This window comes from Rhyacophila brunnea, unplaced genomic scaffold (genome assembly GCF_057557595.1).
Source record: "Rhyacophila brunnea isolate RB1 unplaced genomic scaffold, BYU_Rbru_1.0 scaffold_12, whole genome shotgun sequence".
Taxonomy (NCBI): Eukaryota; Metazoa; Arthropoda; class Insecta; order Trichoptera; family Rhyacophilidae; genus Rhyacophila; species Rhyacophila brunnea.
The window spans coordinates 5,586,131-5,608,356 of NW_028232774.1; the positions used below are offsets into that span (position 1 = coordinate 5,586,131).

At 33.6% G+C, this 22,226-nt stretch overlaps 2 protein-coding genes across 4 annotated transcripts; one reads left to right on the forward strand and one right to left on the reverse strand.

Moving 5' to 3' along the window:
- Positions 1–40: 40 nt before the first annotated feature.
- On the forward strand, positions 41–22,047 carry LOC147077689 (sister chromatid cohesion protein DCC1). Of its 3 annotated transcripts, none has more exons than XM_085960636.1 (5): positions 41–175; positions 12,313–12,509; positions 17,930–18,765; positions 20,752–20,915; positions 21,859–22,047. In XM_085960636.1, the coding sequence occupies exons 1-5, from the start codon at positions 165–167 to the stop codon at positions 21,962–21,964; spliced, it is 1,314 nt and encodes a 437-aa protein (XP_085816762.1). In that variant the 5' UTR covers positions 41–164; the 3' UTR covers positions 21,965–22,047. The 3 variants fall into 3 exon arrangements, with proteins under 3 accessions (XP_085816762.1, XP_085816763.1, XP_085816764.1); XM_085960637.1 differs by having other exon boundaries at positions 12,319–12,509; XM_085960638.1 differs by lacking the exon at positions 41–175 and adding an exon at positions 11,131–11,179 and having other exon boundaries at positions 12,319–12,509.
- On the reverse strand, positions 3,808–11,014 carry Tim23 (translocase of inner mitochondrial membrane 23). Its single transcript, XM_085960639.1, has 3 exons — positions 10,642–11,014; positions 6,179–6,286; positions 3,808–5,231 (listed from the first exon to the last, which is right to left on the reverse strand). The coding sequence occupies exons 1-3, from the start codon at positions 10,889–10,891 to the stop codon at positions 4,966–4,968; spliced, it is 624 nt and encodes a 207-aa protein (XP_085816765.1). The 5' UTR covers positions 10,892–11,014; the 3' UTR covers positions 3,808–4,965.
- Positions 22,048–22,226: the final 179 nt, after the last annotated feature.

Below are 22,226 nucleotides of genomic sequence, written 5' to 3' on the forward strand. Positions count from 1 at the left end.
TGAATTCATTATCATTTTAGTGACGGTCGTACCAACTGTCAAGTGTGCGTGTAGCTGTCAAAGTGTAGGGACGAATAAAACCAAAAAGTTTATGTCAATCTAGATTAAAGTTTTTTAAAAATAATAGTAAGTGTTTTACAACATTTACCGAGCAAAAAGGAAGAATGGATGAGAGGTGATATATTTAATTTGACTGTTTTTTAATATTTATCGTCAATAGTTTTAAATTTAGCGTAATTTTGTTGTCAAATTCGTACTGTACTTAACGTTGTTTCGATCCTAGAGCGGGAAAATTATTCGATATTTTCTTATTTAAAAACGTTCATAAATAATATAATATCAAATAATAACACGACTGGGTTACCTTAACATAATGTATGCAGTTTCAATTAATAGCTTTGTGTTTCTAACCTTTTTACATTAATAGGTAAAACATGTTTACAAATATTCCATATAAATCTTTCTGCTAGGTTCTAGTGAATTTTTATTTTCCAATGAAAATTTTTTCGTCCAGAATCAAATTGAATCCCCTTTTTAGCATGTTAGCTTTACTCTTAGCTCGTATTCTTGTTTGTCCGGTGGTTGTGTATCCAGTATAAATCTTGCAATCGATTTTTAACTAACTTCCCGACTAGCTAGACATTTGAAACTTTTAGAATATATCAGAACTTTTTTAAATACTTTTAGCCATCTTTAAGTATAATTGAATTCATTTTCAGTTAATTCTGTTTTGTATGAAAAGTTATTTCGGAAGAAATCCGTAATCCAATCCACTATTACTGGTTGCTAAGGGGGTGGTCCTAGCAACTAAATTATTAATATATACGTGCGTTACTGTGGAAATCAAAATTACATTTCAGTATTCTATATTTTTTGTTACTGTTCGGTTATCAGGAATACAGCGGCAAACACATTTTGAAAATAGCCGATATACTAGATTATTTGTTAGGTTAACCTAACCCAACCTAAACTAACCCAAACTAACAAATAATCCAGTATATCGGGTATTTTCAAAATGTGTTTTCCGCTGTATTCCTCATAACCGAACAGTAGGTACCTATTTTTTTGTTGGAAAATAGCAAAAAAATGATTTCTTGACAATTGCCTTATTTGTCCTAAATTATTAATACATATAATTGTCAAGTTTATACGATTCAACAGAAAATTTAAAAACGTGGTATTATAAAAAGTTATTTTTATATTGTAATTATTGTTTAGATTTTCTTGCCAATTGATAAAAATCCCTAAAGAATCGGATTTTCAAGCTTTTGTAGATTATATTATCTGGTCTGACTACACATCATTCCAGGATCTCTTTTCCAGGGCAATACTATGAACAGAGTTTTACATTCTTCAATATGCAGTAGGTACAACCATTATGGTTGTTGAAAAATCACATGATTTGTAATGTTTCTTTCAATATCGTCAGCTGAATGCAGATTCTAACTCACATTTGAAATATTTTACAAAACGTGTTCTTTGAATCGGCATATTCAAGTTACTAATTACTTATAAATTTATACCACATTTTTTTCACCAACAGGTCTACTAAATTATGATGTATATATTATTATAAATAATCGAAGTAATTCGTTTCTCTAAAGTAATTCTCTTCTAAAAATGTTCGAATATGAGTTAGAATAGTTCTGCATTAAACTCTGATCGTAAAACATATCGTCGGTGTTTTGTAAAAAGGGCGAATTAACCAAAATGCTACTTTACAGGAGGATTTTTAACATTTGACATTTATTTGTTTTTTACCTGTAGATGATTATAAATATCTAACAAGCTTATAATAAAGCTTAGAAAGAATACTGTCATTATAATAGGTATTATTATATAATATTTTAAAAGGCTTAATATGTCACATTTGCTTTTTATTTCGTAATTTTAATTTAATTTTAGTTGATTATCATTTTTAAGTACTTTCCTGTGGAGATAAAAATTCGCCGTTTTCACACAACAAAGCTAGTGGGGTACATATTGTATTTTCATTAAAATCTCGATTTCGTCAAAATGGTTGATTCGCCCTTTTTACAAAACACCGACGATATATATTCTTTAAATTATAAAGCAGTATATTGCAGTGGCGATCGGTGAGTTATTTTACTGGGAGTTCACTTTTTTTTAAAGTACTTATGTTATTGTTCATCTGTATGAAAAATCCATTCTTCTGTTTTTCATCGACACAAATTCATTCTTTTTTGGATACTGAGCATATGTAATGCCTTCAATCTTGGTTGCGTAATGGTGTTTCTGCTAGCTAAAATACTTGATCCATTTGAGTGTGGAAAAACATCATTCACTTTCCACTGATGTCATCGGAATAGTGCAAATAATTAAGTTTAATAGAAAAACCGTTTTCGTAAATGTGTCAATAAGATTTTTTTCTATTATAATGTTTAATCCTTTCTATGCCGCAATTAGTTAATTGATAGTAATTAACATAAGAATTGGTGTAATTAGGGCGTCCAAAGACGCTTTGGGCACTTAACCGGTTAATAATGCTGAGGCAACATCAGCATTATAAAATATATCCAAGCTGTAAATAACAGACAATAATTATTAATAATATGAATCCGCTTTCGGGAGGTTTTACTGGGCGTCTTACGAGCCTTGAGCGGCTCGCACAACTCAAACGTATAAACCGTGTGTGAAAATGTTCGTAGACAAAGTCTTTTTTTGGTTATACGTTTATTCGGTTCGAGAACGGAACGCGCCTTGGCGACAGTGAGTGGCGCTCGCAGAAGTATTGCCATCTCACGCTATCACCTACAGACGAATATTATTGCTGTCGCACTCATTCTCATTACAAGGCATGATTGCTCGGGCGATCGAGGAAACGCGCTCCTGAATAGCATTGCATTTGGCAAAACAAAACCACACAGGACGATGCCAGCGCGACGCGTGAACATGAACATTGTATATTATATTTAAAATAGCCGGTTAAAAACACATACTTATTAGAATTTGTTTTTGTATATAAATTAATGACTACGGTAATAGATCAAAACACTTTTAATAAATCAAATATAAATGAAATACTTATTTAAAAAAAAAATCGTTTCCCATAAATTGAGTGGGTAGGTGTTCACCGCACCAGCGCTCTCAAGGGGGCATCGCCACTGGTATATTGTAAGTAATAAAGTCCGTTAGAACAAAAAGCACATCGTCAGCAGGAATCATTGTAACTACCATTTAGGTAGATATAACATTGGACTTGCATGTCTGTGCAGCGCCCAGATGTCCTGTTGTACAATTGATGGCACCAAATCGTCTGCATTATTATTTCTGTAGCAGCAGGCCACCTAATGGAAAATGTTTACCATATACAAAAACTTTATCCTTGATACTAGTTACAAAATTTTCATGATAAAAAATAATTAACAAGTTAAGGCTATACCTCAGTTGAGGCAAGGTCTAAAAAGATAGTGGCTAGGAGATGCGCGGATTACGGGTCGCGGGTGAAAATTATGCATGCCGACGAAATATAATTTTTCATATAAATCCAACATGCGTCCATTTAATGTTCTGTTTATTGTTCTATTAGTAACAATAATAATATATTCATTGACATGTTTTCTTTTTAAAGTAAATGGGTAACGTTTTTAGTCATCTTTACACGATTTAAGAATTAATACCCCCGTCGCCATCACGAAACAAATTGACGTATTGACACTTCGACGTTCGTTCTCCGAATGCCAGCGAGTCCAAAATTTCGTCGCGCCTATAGTTGAAAATTATTTGCCGTTTCACTGATGTATCGTCTTAAGAATAGAGGTGTACACAAAAATAAAACAACAAACCCAGATTTCAATTTCTTTTATGAACATGTCATAATATTGTACATAATATTTTATTTACAATGAAACATCAGATAAACACACAATTAGTGGCATGATAATGTATAATTTGGAAGAAATACTATACAAAGTCATCAATACGTAATTCTTAACTCTCTTAAGACACTTTATATCGAGAAGTTATAAACATGGACTGAACGTATCCATGCCCCAAAAAGTCTTCAGAAAGCTTAGCTTGTACTCACTCCATCTAATACTAAACATATTGATTTACTTTTTTGGATAATCGATTTAAGCCTTGAAAAATCAACCACATTCAATGCGGTACAATATTTCCTCCCGATCTATTCATGAAATGTGATTGATGTTTCTACCCAGAATTTTTAATTCTTCACTGTTCCGTGTACAACACCTACAAGGGCATGTTATGTTAGCCCGTAAAAACCATGGCTTATTTCTTACACCTTAAACTTTTGATGTAAACTACAAGAATCAATTTTGAATGCACAAATATTTTTTCATATTAGATGCATATTCTTAACGTATATTTCTACTTTTTTTTTAAAACTATTATGGTTGACTACTAGCATACTAGGTATATAAAAATTATTAATGTTTATGTGAAATAAAATTTTTTAGTCATGATACAGCCGAGAGAATTCACCATAGTGGGAAGAAAATAGCAGTGTTTTTCTATGAAAAATTACTAATGTATTAATGTACGACTTTGGATCCATCATTTATTTATTTATTTCTGCGCATTTATCATTTCTAATTTGAGCAGTCGATTGCAGTTTTTTACTTACTGTACATAGATTAATCTATGCTGTTAGTTAGAAAATGTTTATCTATTGACATTCTTGTAATTATAACAATTATATATGGTAGGTATACCATATCTTCGATTGACCTATTTAAGTAATATTTGAAAATTAGCGAATCACTACAAAATAAGCGGTCATGCCTTTTTAGATATTTTTCTCCCAACGTGAAATAATGTCCATTATTCAATTGTAACAAAAATAGTAGTGACTATTGGCGTATTATACTTTAGCTAAAACTCAAAGTAACGGAAACACAAAAACACTTAATAACATTTAATATAGCACTATCAACAGAATCCATACTGTGTAAACAGAGCACTAAAAAATTCCTGATCTCATCACATGGGTAAGCGCTTGAACTTGCCCCAGATGGCCGTGTCGTCGGCAGATGTAGCTAAGGTGTAAACAGCGGCCACGGCGACGCCCACCGCGGCTCCCAGAGCCGAACCTCTGGCACCGGCGGTGCTTTTGTAAAGGGCCCCTGTGGTTCCGGCCGCTAGGAAAGTGTTAAACGAGTCTTCTTTATCCCGGGCATATGAAACGCCAACGCCCACTACCGAGTAGAACGATGCGATTATTCCTAATGTGCAACTTGTGGCCGAACCTGGAAAGCGATACACGATTATTATTAAATATTAAAGTAGATTTTACTTTATTGAGGCAACACAATTTTATTTATAATGAAAATAATAATTCTCGCACATTGAACTGTTTTGTGTAATAATGGGTAGCTATGTGAAAAGCAGAGTGAGAAATTGACAAAAAATAATAAAATGACGTAGGCTTTCAAAATTGAGTTTCTGATTCATACAAGAATTTTTCATATAAGTTCCATAAATTTTCAAAATTCAAATAAACACTAAATGGTCTTGAACAAAAATAAATAATGAAATGACCAGCAAGGCTATTCAACATATCACTTAACTCCAAAATTAATAAATATGCTATGTCGTATTCCAAGGGTTAATTATCCCAGGACATGAAATGTCAGGCATGACGTTTTTTAATGGGGTCCCGATTGCCGCGCTACCTACTTAAAGTGAGATAGCGGATGACAATTACATGTTGAGGTGCAGCGATATTGTAAACTATACAATAATATTGCGACACCAGCATCACCGTGCCAAGTCAAAGTTGGCGTATTACACGCTCGCTAACTGTAAAATGTCATTGATTACACAGAATATTTTCAACAATTTGCGAAGACAATGTAACTTTGTACAATGTAATAAATATATATTACAAATGCAATATTATATAACACAACAATAAAACTAACTGAGATATGTATATCACAAACATAATTTCAGTTCTTTATTTAGGTTGAGCAAATGTCAAAGTGACACAATATAAAAGATGCCGGTGGCATGATGGTTGTGCAGCGGCTGCAAAGTGTCAACTTGTAATTTACAACAGCCATACAGAATTAGCCTGAGCGATAATTGCGTTATTTTGGATAAGCCAACGTGTTATCTAGTTAGAACACCCCTGCCGGTATGACTAAAACTATTCTAAGTAGGTATAGGATCCTAGACTCAGTTAGTTATGTACCTTGTTTCATAACATAATTGAGGATTTGTGTTCTTCTAATTTTGCCCGCCTGTCCTGCAAGGGTGGTCGCTTTTAATCCGTTGTATAAGCCCGCTGCACCGCCAAGACCTGCAAACAAACAATCCATTAAAATCACTTGTCATTTATGTAACTTTACCAAATGTTCTAAAAAAGACCACAGGAAGCGGCGTGCGGAGGTCGCGAGGAGTTTTACGAGGTGCAAGCTTAGAAAATTACCCAGTAAAACCACTTGTGACCTCCACTTCCCCGACTTGATAACAAATTGGTAATAATATTATTGTTTTACAACTTTACAAAGTGTTAAAAATTACAATTTGTCAAGACAGATTTCTTTATGAAAAACTGGAACCAAATACATATCAAAGTGAATTTACCAGATGCAGAATTCAAGGTACTCTGGCACTATGCCACCAATATTCACAATGGGTATTGGTATAATTAAACGTCCCAGCACCATAGCAGATCAGCCTTTTTTATCCTCCATATTTTTATAGACAAATGAATAAAGAATACTGATGTGGAACTGTTATTACAGTTGTTAAGATTGAACCTTGAGGGTCTGTACAATGTGAAGCATCGTGCCAACGGAAGTAACAAGATATCACTTCGAAATTGAGCACAAGCTTCTACACAAGTAGATGATACTTGAGACCAATTGACATTTTCTCATAACTTATAATTCAACAAGTGCCTAATTTGTATAGATTGGCTACTGGCCTTTAGCAGGATGCAATTAGAGATGTTAAAAAGGTATTGATAGAAGTATAGATATTTTTCTTCTGATATTATATTATACCAGTATTAATACTTTTTTGTCACCATTGGATCATGATACTTTTTTGTTTGGATCATACTTTTTTGTTTGTTGAATTTTTTAAATACCGATTGATGATTACCATGCATAAGAATTATTTAGAAAATTTTCATTATTTTCAACGTAATTTCTTTTGATATTTTTTTTTTTTTAATTATTTGTTGTTTGCCAATAAACAATATATCAATAAATAAATACACCATTTGATGTCAATAATGTGACAGTTGTTTAAAATTGACATGTGAAAAACATCCAACCACTTTGGTGTGATTAGTAACACAAACTATTTCTTTAATGCTTAATGAAATAAATATTTAAAGTGTGCTAATTTCTGCAATGTGGAGTGTTCTACATTTAATTTGATAGCAACGTGAGATACTCAGATGTAGTAGATTAGATACAATGTATGATACGATAGAGGACTACTAACAAGAGAGCTTGAAAATGTGGAAACAATATCTGATATTATCATATTGTAATAAGTCCTATCTACATTCGGGCATTTTTTCATTTGCTTGAACACATCGCAGTGCATGCGTAGCCTGCGCATTGAATGCCTCAAACCGGTTTCTAAACGGCTGTTTTTCATGATGAAAGTGCTAACGCATGAAATTCCACCACTGACTGATTTCTGTTCAACATCACGACCCAGTGTCGCCAACCGAATGATTCCGCCAAAAATGTATAATAGTAAATTTTCTGTTCAATTATTATGCTCAATATGTTCAAACTTGTACTTGATATGAAGTAAATAAAAAACAAACAAACAAACAAATATAGAATACTGAAATGGCATTTTGATTTCCATAAACGCACGTAAGTATATATTAATAATTTAGTTGCTAGGACCACCCACTTAGCAACCAATAATAGTGGATTAGATTACAGATTTCTTCCGAAATAACTTTTCATACAAAACAGAATTAACTGAAAATGAATTCAATTCTACTTAAAGATGGCTAAAAGTATTAAAAGAATGCATTGGCATCGTGTTCTGATATATTCTAAAGGTTTCAAATGTCCAGCTAGTCGGAAAGTTAGTTAAAAATCGATTGCAAGATTTGTACTGGATAAACAACCACCGGACAAATAAGAATACAAGCTAATAAAAACGTTGTAAAATACTATAATTTTGAAGGATTCAAAAATGATAAATGTTCTGTGTACTATAGTTTTTCAAAATACTATATTTTTTACATCTTTGTATTAAAAAAATCAGCATTATAAAAGTATGACAACACTACTTCCCGTGAAAAATTGAAAACTATTTGACGTAGAAGACAAGTGTAGACAGTAAAGTTGCCTCGGTGCATAACACGCTTTCCACCTAAAGCATGCGCCAAACTACTCAGTGTTAAAACCAGAATTAAAAAGTTGAAGTGAAGTGGAAGATGAAGTAACCAAATGTAGCCATAGCGATTATACTAGTGGTCATGGTAGAATAATGGAACGATCACCTGCCTCTCAACCCACAGGGGATCGAAACCACATGTTTTTACAATGTAGGTATGTTCCCAGAAAATTAATACAATGGGTTGAGTAAATGGCTAACCACCACTGGCGGCTCTTGCTTAGGTCATTCGGTCATTGACCTGCCAAAATAAATACCTTACAATCAACATAATAATATTAATAATATGTGCAATGTCATATATAATAATATTAATAATAATCGGTGGATTTGAAATTATAGGGCGCGCGATATTGTGTCGACCCTGTCTATTGGGCTTTTTTTTGTTTGGGCGATAATTCCCCGAACAAAATATTGTGTTCGCCGGCAGTCTGAAAATTGACCCAAATTGAATATTTTTATAAAATTTTCTCTCTCATTTCTCATACATAAGACAGAGATCGATATAACACAAAATACGAGATCGAAGCTTGTAACGGTGCGTGAATTACTGTAATATCGGCAATGCCCGAGTGTGAGACAAAAGATTTTTTCACCTAATTAAATGAAACAGAATGATAACACTGACTAGAATTCACTAGATAATTGGTCTTAAGACGCAACTGTGTATGCGGTTCGGATTCGTTGACAGGTTTTGACGAATGCCTTTGGTTATTTTAATCATATGTAAGGAGTTTTTGGTGCAGTTATTGCATATACACACAACGTTTGGTTTTTAGTGATTTATAACATTTTTGTGAAGCAGTTAGTACGCACGCAGTAGCAATTGAAGTCTGTGATACAATTATAATGGAAATGGAAGCACGATTCGCATCCAACGATCATCTCATTATATCCGATTTGTTCAATAAAGAAAATTACACTGATTTTAAAAATAATTTTCCCACACGTCAAGTAAATTAGGTAAAACTGTTAGAAGAAATAAACATAATCAAGTTAAAAAATGAATTATTGGTGTTTTATCAACGAGATGATTTGCATGGCGCTAATAGTGCAGTTTCTCTTCTACATTTTTTACTCAGCAATAATTTCAACGAAACATTTTCCGAGTCGATCAAAGTTCTCCAATTTATTTGCGTCATACCAATGATAACAGTTGAAAGTGAAAGATGTTTTTCCACTCTCAAAAGAATAAAAACCTTTCTACGCAATAGGGCCAGGATAGACTGACCGCTCTTGCAATGCTCAGTATTGAAAAAAAATATGTGGGAAAAATAGACAATTTTTATAATCGTGTGATTGATGATTTTTCAAAAAGCAAAGAAAGAAAAGTGGACCTAATTTACAAAAAATTATAACGCGTTGTGTGCAATTTCGGTTAACGATGGGTTGGCGTTATGAAAAACGGACATTTTTTGAAGGGTAAGTAGGTACCTACCTATAACAATTTCTAGCACTTATTCTATAATGTATAAAAAGTCAATTTGCAATACGTCTTTTCAGTATACAAAGAAAAGGCAAATTAAAATAATATATTCAAAATTGACCTGCTAGTTTTTTCCGGATTAAGCCGCCAATGCTAACCACTCCTCGTAAAAAAATCTGTAATAAAAACCTCCACAAGTTCTACGCTAGATTGTAGAGCCTAGCTAAAAAAACAAGTAATGTTGAAGCTAGATTTTTGTCCATCTGCATACAAGATAGTATAACATGAACTTGAACTACCTGGCTTATACACCAACAATCTATTGTCATTACATTAATTGGTTGTATGGGTTTATGGATCCCAGTATATTATGCTACTTCCAGTGATGACTGGAAGCCAACGACTGACACATTTTGCATTCACTTTGGTAACATATCGCTTATAGGTCAAACAGAAATGTACATAATTTAAAGATTTAGGATACCTACAAGCACACAAATCAGTTGTGTGCCATACACACTTACTTAAGAGTCAAAATATTCACACAATAAAGTAAATAGTTTGTAATTATTGTTTACAATTTTATTATGCGCAATAATTGGCGCATATTGCAAAGCAACACGTATTCATGTGCCAGCATTCAAAAACCTACTTGCTTATTTGAGTTGTTTATTTTTAACACTTACCTACAGACTACTAGCAATTTCTGACATAATATACTGATTTAGAAGCAAGTAATCAACAAACGTATGTCATGATATGTTTAATCATGTTAAATTTAGAAGTTTATTACGGTTTTGGTGTACTTTGTAGTGTGAAAAATGTACGTTGGTTTTATTTCTTTGACATACCAGCACCGATAATACAACTGGCGCCTATCTGCGGTAATGCAACAGACGTTCTCTTTGTCGTGTGAGCTTTGTAATTTTCATCTGGGTATATAAATTCGGGCTGCATTTTTGGAATATAGTGTGGGTCAAAGTTCAGGTAGGGTGATAGGGGCGACAGATTTCCCGTGCCCCCTTTGCTGGATGTAGAGCCAGAATTATTGTCGTCATCGCTCTTTTGGCCGAAGTTGAAATCGCTGAATATCGAAGTCATCTTCGCAGACTGTCTCTAATTCACTATTTTAATCCGCTAAGCGGTGAACTAGACGTTTTTGGGGATACACAACACGATTACACAACTACGCTACGCTCGATCGTTCGCTGTCACTTCTAGAAGAAATTTTGAGGTTGTGTTTTTTATTGCGCCGTGCGCAGGCGTGACCATGGACAACGTGAAGATCGTCACATGTTTTCGGAGCGGAAAAGTCGAACAGCCTGTTATCTTCATCCTATTTTCATTATTGATAATGTATGAAAAAAAGGGCCCGCAAACCTTGTAAAGGTCATATGAAATTAGAGTATATAATATTATAATATAAGAGCTTACGCCTGAACAATCTGTAGACTTTTCAGGAAAGATATGTTGTAAACGTTACATATCATTTTAAATTAAGAATAAAGCCATATTTTGATTTGATTATAGCATCTTTTAAAATTATTCTTTTGTCAATACATGCATTATGATTACACAGACCTACAAACTTATCTGTAGAATGGCCAAAAATGGAACTACAAACTACCATTGGACGCCATTTTGAAAATTTCATTCGAATGTCAGATTTTGTCCAGTTACCAGTCTTGATTGGGTAGTTTTCGACAGTGACTCTCCCATCCCATTCTTCAGATAAGTGTGTAGGTCTGTACCTTTAATTTTAATGAAAAAATAACATAATATAATAAAGATAATATTATTAAAATTTCAGTTGGAGTTTGTAATTACCTACTCATAAATATTTTTTTTATAATGGTGTGTTACCTACATCATTAACTCGAGAACAAATCTTGCTCATTCAGGAAATGAAGTAAGGAAATATGAGGGAATACTTTTTAGTGTAGCCACCCATCAAGCTGATCAATAGTTAGTTTTTGGTTTACTATAATTTTTAATACTGGCAACACAACATTATTAAATTATTCTTCACTGTAAGTATTTTTAAAGTAAGCACAAAGTATATTAGTCTATGGTTAAATAATCGCTTAGTAAAAACTTAGTAGAAATTACTCTCGCAACCTGTCCTGCAATCTTAATTGGCTGAACTGCACTGCAATCTGTGTGCAGGCCTAGAGCGTAGAGCATAGTGCATTGTATCTTTTCCAAATGTTGGCGATTATTAGTCCATAAATTCAACAGGGAATTTTTCTTTCAAAATATTTAGGACTCATTCAGTTAATGTTCAGGTTTCCGAGGCGTGGGTGAGCACAGGCTTTACACGTGTCATGTAACGCGTGCATTTACTTTGACGAGGTAGTAGGCGTGACTTAAAAAATATCTCAATAGACCGAAGTAGCATTTGTTCACTGGGATTATTTGCTAATATGACGTCGTTACGTCCGTTCACGCTGAAGACAACCGAAACTGTTGACTATCAAAATTGCACGCAACAATGTCCGATTTGTCATCACAAGTATTTTAAGTTTCAGTTACGAAAGAAGCTCGTCAGACGTGAGGGATATGATTAAACATGCAAAGCTTCACGAGTCAGAGCTAACTGATGTAACGCAGGTGCTCACATTTCCTCAAGAAAACTCCGCCTTTGAGAACCTCAAGTTCCTGCAGCTCGATCAGCATCTCCTCGAAGAACTCACCAAAGGTGGCACCGTTGTTTTTAAAGGTATGAAACCTTCCCCTCACCGGTGGCGATGACCTCTTTCTATATTGAGCTCGTACCTTAAAAAATACTAGTGGGGAAGATTCAATAGCAAACGATCATTTAACGTTTAATTTATTCGTTGACTTCTGTAAAGAAACATAATATAATATTTTCAACTTTAATGGCCATAATTCCGTGTATGACGTGAATATGTTGATCTAAAGATCTTGAAGTCTAAAAATATCAATTCTAAGGGCAGCCAAATGAGATTATATGATTTTCAATTTTAGTAAAATGCTTGTAAATTCTCAACAAACTGAGATTTAACCCTTTATAAGTCATAAGCGAAAAACGGATAGTTTTGAGACCGGCAACATTAAGGTTTATATTTCTATAATTTTACAAGTTATAATCACTCTTATGGGTTTTAATCATTCTCAGATAACGCACAGAGGTCTTGAATCTGACCAATCTCCCTAAAGTTTGCACATATTGAGTAGATTACGAAAAATGTGTCCCGGTCAGTTATCTGACCGGTGTCCATTTAGCGACATGATAGCTGCCAGTTTTTCAACAACAGTGTTTTTAAGTTCTTGTTTTTCGAAAATTGTGACTTGTTTACTGAAAACAATGTATGTACATTTATACTATACATAAAAATATATAGTTTTTTGTATTTCACCTACAATTTGTATGTGTTATAGTTAAATAATATAAAATTATTGAGTGGCATGTCGAGAATCTAACCTCAAATTGTATAATTTGGACCCTTTTTGATTTACATAATATCGACCAGTGGTTCCCAAAGTTGACTGGGCTCCGACCCATCTATAGATCTACCATCATAAATTGGCATTTCAGCGAGGGCGCTAGTATGACATTGAGAATGTTGCCATAACTAACAAAAAATGGTAATTTGTAATTTTTTATTGGTAGTAGATTTATGTACAAATATTATTAAGGGCTTGCGCAGACAGAGCGCGGTCAGGCGGTCTGCGTTCCGCGTTCGGAGTTCGGCGTTCTTTGTACTGTATGGACTTCATACTGTATGGGTACACAGCCGGCGGTCAGACCGCGCTGGTCAATTGGAACGCTAGAGTTCTGGAGTTCTATGCCCGGAATTACAAAGAACGCCGTACCTCCCGTCCAGTCCCGTCATAGGAATTTGAGCAGTCACACAACATAGAGCGAAACCACACGGGGGAGTGAGTACGCAACAGCGGTGCTTTCTCACTTCCACTCGCAGTCGGAATATAGCGGTGTCGCATTATGCAGCGCTTGTGTCAGTACAACGTTTGTAAACAAATGGAACGCTTATTGTTGACCGCCACCTGTCTGCTGTCCCTGAACGTTAGCGGTCAACGGTCGGTTGAACGCAGAACTCCGACCGCTCTCTGTCTGCGCAAGCCCTAAAATAAAAAATTAACACAATCAAAATAAAAACGTGTTACTTTTTTTATAACCATGAGGAAGAAATGCATAGTTGGAAAAATCAGAAATTGGAAAATATAAAGTAGTATTGTGTATATTTTAAAAAAATATAATAAAAAAAGCGAAAGAAAATTAAATTAACTCTAAAGACAGTAAAATAGTATCAACATAAATGGAATTTTTAATGAAACACGATAACTATAAATTACACAAACAATGTAGAAATTATATAACTACTATAATGGTTCAATTCCAGATAGACTATCATCCGATTCTGTGTCACTCTTAGGACCATTTACAGTAAAAATAAAACCAGTCGAGGTCATATTATGGAATTCAAACTTGTAAATGTCAGTTTAATTAATATACTAAATTTCTTTATAAATCCGTTTACATACACAAATAATAAGTAAGTATTCATTTATATTGCTATCCGACATTAATTTTTATTTATATCATAATTTTGAACAAAACTAAAAAAAATAAGAAATTACTTGCGTTGTAAAATAAATGCAACTTGGTAACACTGAAAATAAATCTTCAACTGTCATGGCGGCTGGCCGTTGTATTCCATTATCGATATAAATAATCATTTCGTTTTGTCCTTTTTCGTCATCGCAGAATTGTCATACTTTTAGAATGATGTCTCTGACATTTCCACGAACTGTTTTAGAACTACTTTCCATTATGCACTATACTTATTTCTTCTGTATTTTCAATAACACAATATATAACCCGAATTCTGCTCGCTGACGTTTCAAAATGCAAACATTTGACTCAGTCTGGAATAAATTTGTCATAACGCCCAATCGCCCGGAGTTATTTTCGGATGTCTACATTAATTTCTTCGTGGAGACATAATTCGTTGTTGATTTTATTAAAATATAGCTTACTTTAAATACTTACCAAATAATTGGTGCTAAGTAGCTATCGAATAATGTCAAATATTAAAAGGTCACATTCGTTTATTAATAATCTAAAATGCTCTTTGTGTTTTCAAATATACAAACAATAAAAATCTTGCGAGCAAGAAAAACAGCGTACCTACCTAAATTAGCAACAAACACTCATTCGATTTTAAAATACTATATCAAATATAAAATGATGTATTAGGTACATTCCTTATTTAAAAGGAAAAAGCTTTTTTTACTTGTTGATCTCTTTTTTTAATAGGTAGGTATATTTTATTTATCAACACTAAATATAATGTGATTTTGATATTTTGATGCCATGAGAGCTAAATAAACGCAAGCGCAATCCATAATTCGAGAAACATGTTGTAAAATTAAATGGCGTTTGTGACAAATTTATCCTCGATAGACAATTTTAGTTTCAAATTCTACCGGCTGCCGATTTACGATGGTAGATCTATAACAAAAATTTCCAATCTTGGGACCCACCTCTTAGCTGTCTTAGAGAAAAGAGGGCATAAATATTGGCAATGCTCAGATTCCCTAGTGACGAGTCGTGGAACTACTTAATGCTGTCTTATTTGTTCTAATTGAAATAAAAAAAATATTTTTTATAAGTGTTACCAATATGAATGAAAGACTGTTGAAATAATAAACACAACTTAAATAAAAAAAAAATATTACTTAAATACCTACACCTGCAAGATTTTTTTACAAAGTTATTTCAATGGGAAGGATGTATTTGTTTCTTAATTTCCTTCATTACAGTTTTAGCATCAACTTCAACTTTAGTTACTTTTAATCGCAGTGAGTTTGATATATCCAATTTATTTTGGTATTTAGTTTTAATGTTAACCATAGCCGAAGATCCGACCTCACATAGATATGAGGTAGTAAAGAGGAGGAGGACTTTCATAGCTTCATCGAACAGGCAAGGATAATTATCGTCAAATCAAAATCAAAATAGTCGTCAAAGTTATTTATTAACAGTGATAGATGACTGGAGTATGTTCATCTTAGATGCAAAACAATTAGCCATCCGTCTTGCTCGGGACGGGCTCACGACATGTGTTTCATTCGCCGCGCTGTCGCCGACTGAGCTGTCAGTATGGCTGGCGCTAGCTCCAGCGCTAGCTGGCGATATTCCGCGACTGTGCATTGGCAATTCAAATTTTTATTATTTTATCACAATATTTTCCGTAACTTAAGTTTATTTAAATTTTTAGGAATTATAAATAGCTGAATGAAATATCAAATTTATCACTTCCTATTTTTTTTAATTCATGTATACAGTGGCGAGGGCCCACTCAATATTTTCGTCGCGACCCACTGGTGGGTCGCGACCCATAGTTTGGGAAACCATGATATAGACACTAAAAATAATTTCTAAACCACAATACATCTAATTTCATACAATATAGTGAACTTTCACAATTACTAGTTATTTTTTGTGGATAATTAGTCGCTATCGAGTTATTTGATGATATGTGTCATTCTTTGAAAAAATGATTTCCATTAAAATGTTTTCATTCAAACTGTAATAATTTTTTGAAATACATATCTCAGAATGAAATAAAATAGTTGTGGAATGTTATATGTATAAGTAGAAGCCTATATTGCAGAACAAATATTTTTTTTATTGTCTGAGTATGGAAAATGGGAGAAGCGGAGGTTTTAGTGCGAAAGACCTTGAAGACATGGGTGAAGACGCATTCCTGAGATTATTTGAAGGAATTACAGAATACCAAGCTGTGTTGGATAATGAAAAAAAACCTATTACACATCTTCACTTTAGAAACAAGTTGGCTGATCTGATAGGATCTTTTACTTCACGAAAAAGGGTTGGTCGACCTCCATTTCTTGACGATATCAATTCAAATCATTATCCTGAAAAATGTACACTTCGTAGATGTGGTTATTGCAGCACTACGCTGAAAGTGATACGAAGCTCAGTAACAAATTGCAAAGTATCCCTTTGCATACCGTGTTTTATGCCGTACCAATTATCTGAACAAAAGAAAAAGCCAACAAGGCCTTAGAAATGTTTATTATTTTGAGAAACTTCTATAAAATTAATAAAGTAATTATTATTGTTACAGAAATAAATGAAATTATAATTTTTTACTAAAAAACCTGTGTTTTTATTAAAAAAAAATCCGAGAACAAATATTTTTTTTACCTAAATGGACACCGGTCAGAAAACTGACCGCTGGGAAATTGATAATTACGAAAAAACTATATATTTTTCAAAAAAAAAATATTTCTTCTGTTCATCAAAATGAATATAGAATACATAAAAAAAAATAATTAAGCACATAATATCTTTGAAAAAAAAATTTGTCCTATAAAGGGTTAAAAACATTCCTGATTTATCACAGAATACCAACCTTACAAAAAGCTGCTCTGAGAATCATTGTTTTTAGACTTATCAACATATTCTCGCCATAGACGGAGTTAATCCATCAAAAAGTGGGTTTTTTCAATTCATTTGATATTTTTGATGAATTACATTTTTATCAAGCCTTACGTTTTTGTCTTGCTCAGATTTTTTTTGCAATCAGAGAAATCTGGAAATAATTTGTAGTCGTAATCTGCAGACTGAGATTTTGCAAACCGATACATTTGTCAAGCCTTCAAAACAAATTTCAAAACGATTTTAAATTCACTAAAACAGTCAGTTTTGTAAAGTTTTATTATTGTTATGCCCTATTTTAACTTTAAATATTATGCCGCTATGATGAATGAAAATAAGAAACAGGCTATCCTAAAAGAATTAAGTAGGAGAGGGATCGTCCGATGGCTCTCAATGTTAAAATGAATCATAATTATTCATGCATGATTTAGTTGAACATGTAAAGATATGTTGACCATATTTAGATAGACAATCACAATTAATTTATCATTCATATCGAAAAGTCAAAACAAAGATGCTGGCTATAAACAAGTCGCGATGATTAATTTTGCTCTGGCAATCAAATCTACCACACTAATATCATACCAAAAATGCTATCAACTGTTTCAATACTGAAAATTCATAAGGCTTCGTTTTGCTATAGTCAAACCCTTTGGTGATACATTATTTTTTTTATTTTCTCGTAGGCTCTCAAAGTGACAATGCAGTTCTCTGCACGTCCACCCGGACATACGACATTAAAGAAGCAGAGACGTCTAATAGCCTACTGCTGATACCAGGATTGATGTGGGGAAAAGAGACTAAGTCAAATAATCCTGACAACGAATCTATGAATGATAACTCTATCGAAGAAAATCATAACAAATCGTCAGATCTAAAACAGATATCTCCCGACACCAGTTTAAATACTTCCACAGAATCTGACAATGCAAACAGATCACCTAGGAAATTAGTTCCCAAAGACATTTTGAAAGTGTTTTATACATATTATGAGCCGAGACTGTGTAAGCCTCGCTTGGGAAAATTAAATGACCTCCTTCAATGCACCAGATATTCTGGAGCCGAATATGAATATTCCATTGATAAAAAGTTGCTCTTGACGCATCATCAGTTGAAGGACATCATTCAGGCGTCGGATGAGGAATTATCTGAAGGTCTCGACAATCTGCAGGCCATGGAAATCGATGGATTCTACAGGATACTATCATTTGAATATGAATTCAGAATCGTGTCGTACATGCTAGACTTAATTGACGAAAATTCTTGGGAGCCGGATAAGATAAGCAAGAAAGTAACAATTGAAACTCTGAAAGAACTAGTTCCTGCTGTGATTTTAGATAATATGTTTGATTTTTATACGGAGAAAGGTGCTGTGGTCGATTCAGAGCAACTTTATAAATATAAGGAGGGCAAGGTGTGTCGGTTTTTAGCTCAGGTTTTATTAAAGAGTGCTGGGAAATTTAATCTGAAGGATTTCATGCAGGCGTGGAAGGATTCGGTACCTGAAGGAATGATTGCTGAGGTAAAAGGGTTTTCATATTTTATTTATAGAACATTTTTGTCTCTTATTTCTTCTAATAAGCAGAAGGTTTTGGATTCTATTTCCAACATAGAAAGATCAGACCTTATACAAGTACAGTTCAACTCGGTTATTACGATCACAGATATAGCGAGATCTCGGATGTAATGTGGAAACATTCGTTGACAATTTAGTTTATGATTTTCTCCATACATTTATTCACTTTTATAACAAGCTCCTTATCGAATATACCAAGCTAAAATATCGTCAAAAATTTTCTTAAAACTGTTAATGTGTCGATTGTTTAAAAACATTTCGACCCTCAGCAATAAAATCCGACCGGACTAGGATGCCGCCGGGGTCGGATTACATTTATGACACTAGTTAAGTGTCTAAGTACCTACCTAATTGGTGTTTTCACCAACAATATTGAAAAAGTATCCATGCATAGTTGAAATTCCATGTAAAAAATCCAAGGTTTGTGAAGTCAGTAGGTACCTACCAGCGTTCATTACAATAAACAACTTCTTTTGTAGTTTATGAATGCCATGCTTGTTTCGGGGAAAAATTCTAATTGTGTATTTTTGTTTGAATTGCGACTTTTTGTGTTATGTAACCGCACATTTAAAAATACCTATTCTCTGATATAACGAGTAACGCTTATAATGAGCAAATTCAGTCGGTTTCATCTTCCTCGTAATAAAAATATATGTGTATTTCCATCATTGCTTTGAATCTCTACTCCAGGGAGAAAGGAAGAGGAAAGCATCTCAAACACTGGTGCCTTGTGCCATTTTTATACAGCATTAATACAACCTCCACTCTGTGGAGCCCATAAAAATGAATTGTCCTTTTTCTCATCATATGAAACTGATCAAAATGAAATCTGGATAATTTAAAATCCGGAAAATCGAGGTCAGGATAACCGAGGGTCTACTGAATTATAAATGAGTATAATATAATGAATAAACAGAAAACAGTTTAAAGTTTAAATTAACACAAAACTGTACGAGTATAGCAAAACCTTGATTATCCGAATCTTAATTCAACAGTCAAAATTTCCAGTCCGTATTCCATTGATAAACAATGTTCATTTATTAGTTTTAACACGTGCTGGCTGATGTTCTGATTTGCAAATGGGATTTTTTTGTGTTTGTGTAAAATTTTAACTTTATTTTGTTTTTAAGAACATTGTTTATTTTTTAAAACAGTTAAGGTGCTTTTAAACGATCAGTTTTGCTATCCAATCAGTCTCCGTTTCCGTCGAGCTGTCCGTTAAACTGACGTGTAAATGCAAAACTGAAGCGGCCGACTGATACCAAAACGGAGTTCAGTTATTGTATACGTTTTTAGAGTTGCCAGTTAAATTGACGTATAAATTAGTATGTTGCCATATTTTTCTACTACTACTTACTACTTTTCTAATTTGCATTGAAATATTATAATTTCTATAAATATAGGTACTGCATTACACCAACCAAGAGAAGAGAGAAAGCGATTATAAAAATAATATTCGTTTTTAGTGGATAAAAAATACGTAAATATACACCGCCGATTCCGAACTGACCTGGCAACTGTAACCTCGACTGAACGGACAACTGATCGTCTAAATACACGGCCTTTTCAAAACTAAACGGACCAAAACGGAAACCTCAACAGAACTGACATTTAAAAGGACCTTAAGATTTAGTAATAGTCACATCGAGGTTTTGTTATATCATACCTAGAGGTTTGGTGCAGTTGAAGAATGGGTTAACACAAATTTCCACTTTTGTTTTTGCATAGACTAATCAGTTAATAATTCACTGTAAACAAGAACTTAGAGTTACTTACGTAGAGCTGAAAAACAATAAAATTTATGTTAACATCTTTCAGTAATAAGTATTATTTGAATGAAAGTAGGTGGACCAAAGCAGAGACATGTCAGTATCCCAAAAATGGACACAAGAAAAGTATTATAGTATTGTTAACATGTGATATTATTTTCAGGAAAGCATGCTCGATGGCATGGCTTTAATTGACTTGGACTCCAATCCTCAAGTGATTTGGGCTTTTTACGAGGACTCCTTGCCACAGAACATTTGCGAACGGTTTCGAATTCTCTTTCAAACAAAACCAAAGTGGACAGTATCACAGATCGCTCCATACATCGAGTAAGTATTCAGTTATGGTTAATAAGTATATTAACATCCATATTCTATCGTACTCTGGAACAGAACGATATTGCTGTAACAAACAGTAGTTCCATTTCTGAATCGCAGTTGAATAAATTAATTATAATTTGAATCTGCAACATGGATTGTTCTGATTATATTCAATTTTTTCTTCCACCATTACAACGGTGAATTTTAGTCTCAGATGGATTATTAACATCCGATTCTTGTAAAATAAGTCTCTCTGTATAGTGGCCATTTAGGCAAACTTAAATAGTGAATATTTATTATAATATACTATCGTGGGTCCCGGTTCGAATCCTGTGTCTGGCACACACATGTTTTTCAATTTTGTGTTTGAGTAATGGTATAGACCTCATGGCTGACAGGGCTTTAGCCTGGGGGCCCGGGCTCTGGGGGGGGGGGGCGGCATGGTAGATCAGATAAGTGAGATAAACACACATCAGAAAGTTGCTCTAATGGTAAAAATAGACACCTGCGGCGTTATTTTACTTGATATTCATTTTTTTAAATGTCTAGTTGTGTGATGCAATTTTTGATTATTGTGTGTCGATATCCAACAAAACTTTAATTCAAGTGGATTTATTCAACAATTCAAAAAAATCCCTAAAAATACACCTGAAACAACATTCAAAAAACGATTCTGTGGTCCTACTGCCTTTAACCCTAGCGATGGGTAGGGGAGCCGCCAAAGATCCTGGCCCGGGGGCCCGCTTCAAGAAAAGGGGCCATGATGGACCTAATAGGTTGAGCAAGTGGCTGACGTCCATTTCTCGTAAAAACAAAATCAGTTAATACAAACCTCCACTCTGTGGAGACCCATATGATCTTATTAGGATCGGGGACATGGTCAAAAAAAAAATCTAATCTAAAATATTTGAACTATTGGGATGGAAGTTGAATTTTTAAATATTTGTTTCAGGCGATTTACTACAGAAAAATTAAATGTGAATGCTCTTCTCACGAAATATTCCCGAGGCTCGAACCATAACAATGTCAGATATTACTCGGCTAAACATGGAAAATAAGAAAAAAAATTTGCTATTTTGTATTACTTATTATAATTAGTATTTTTATATTTATTATATTTTTATTAAAAATGTCTACCTTATATTTTGTCTTTTATTTTTAACAAAATATTATAATACCTAACTAGAAAACACCTCAGAAACATTCCTACCAGTGACGAAGGGTGGAGGTAGGCTGTTAAGATCCAACATAAATAGTGCACATTAAACTTTGTCACTCAAATGTATTTTGTTTTTATTGAACCAAGACTATAATGTGTAG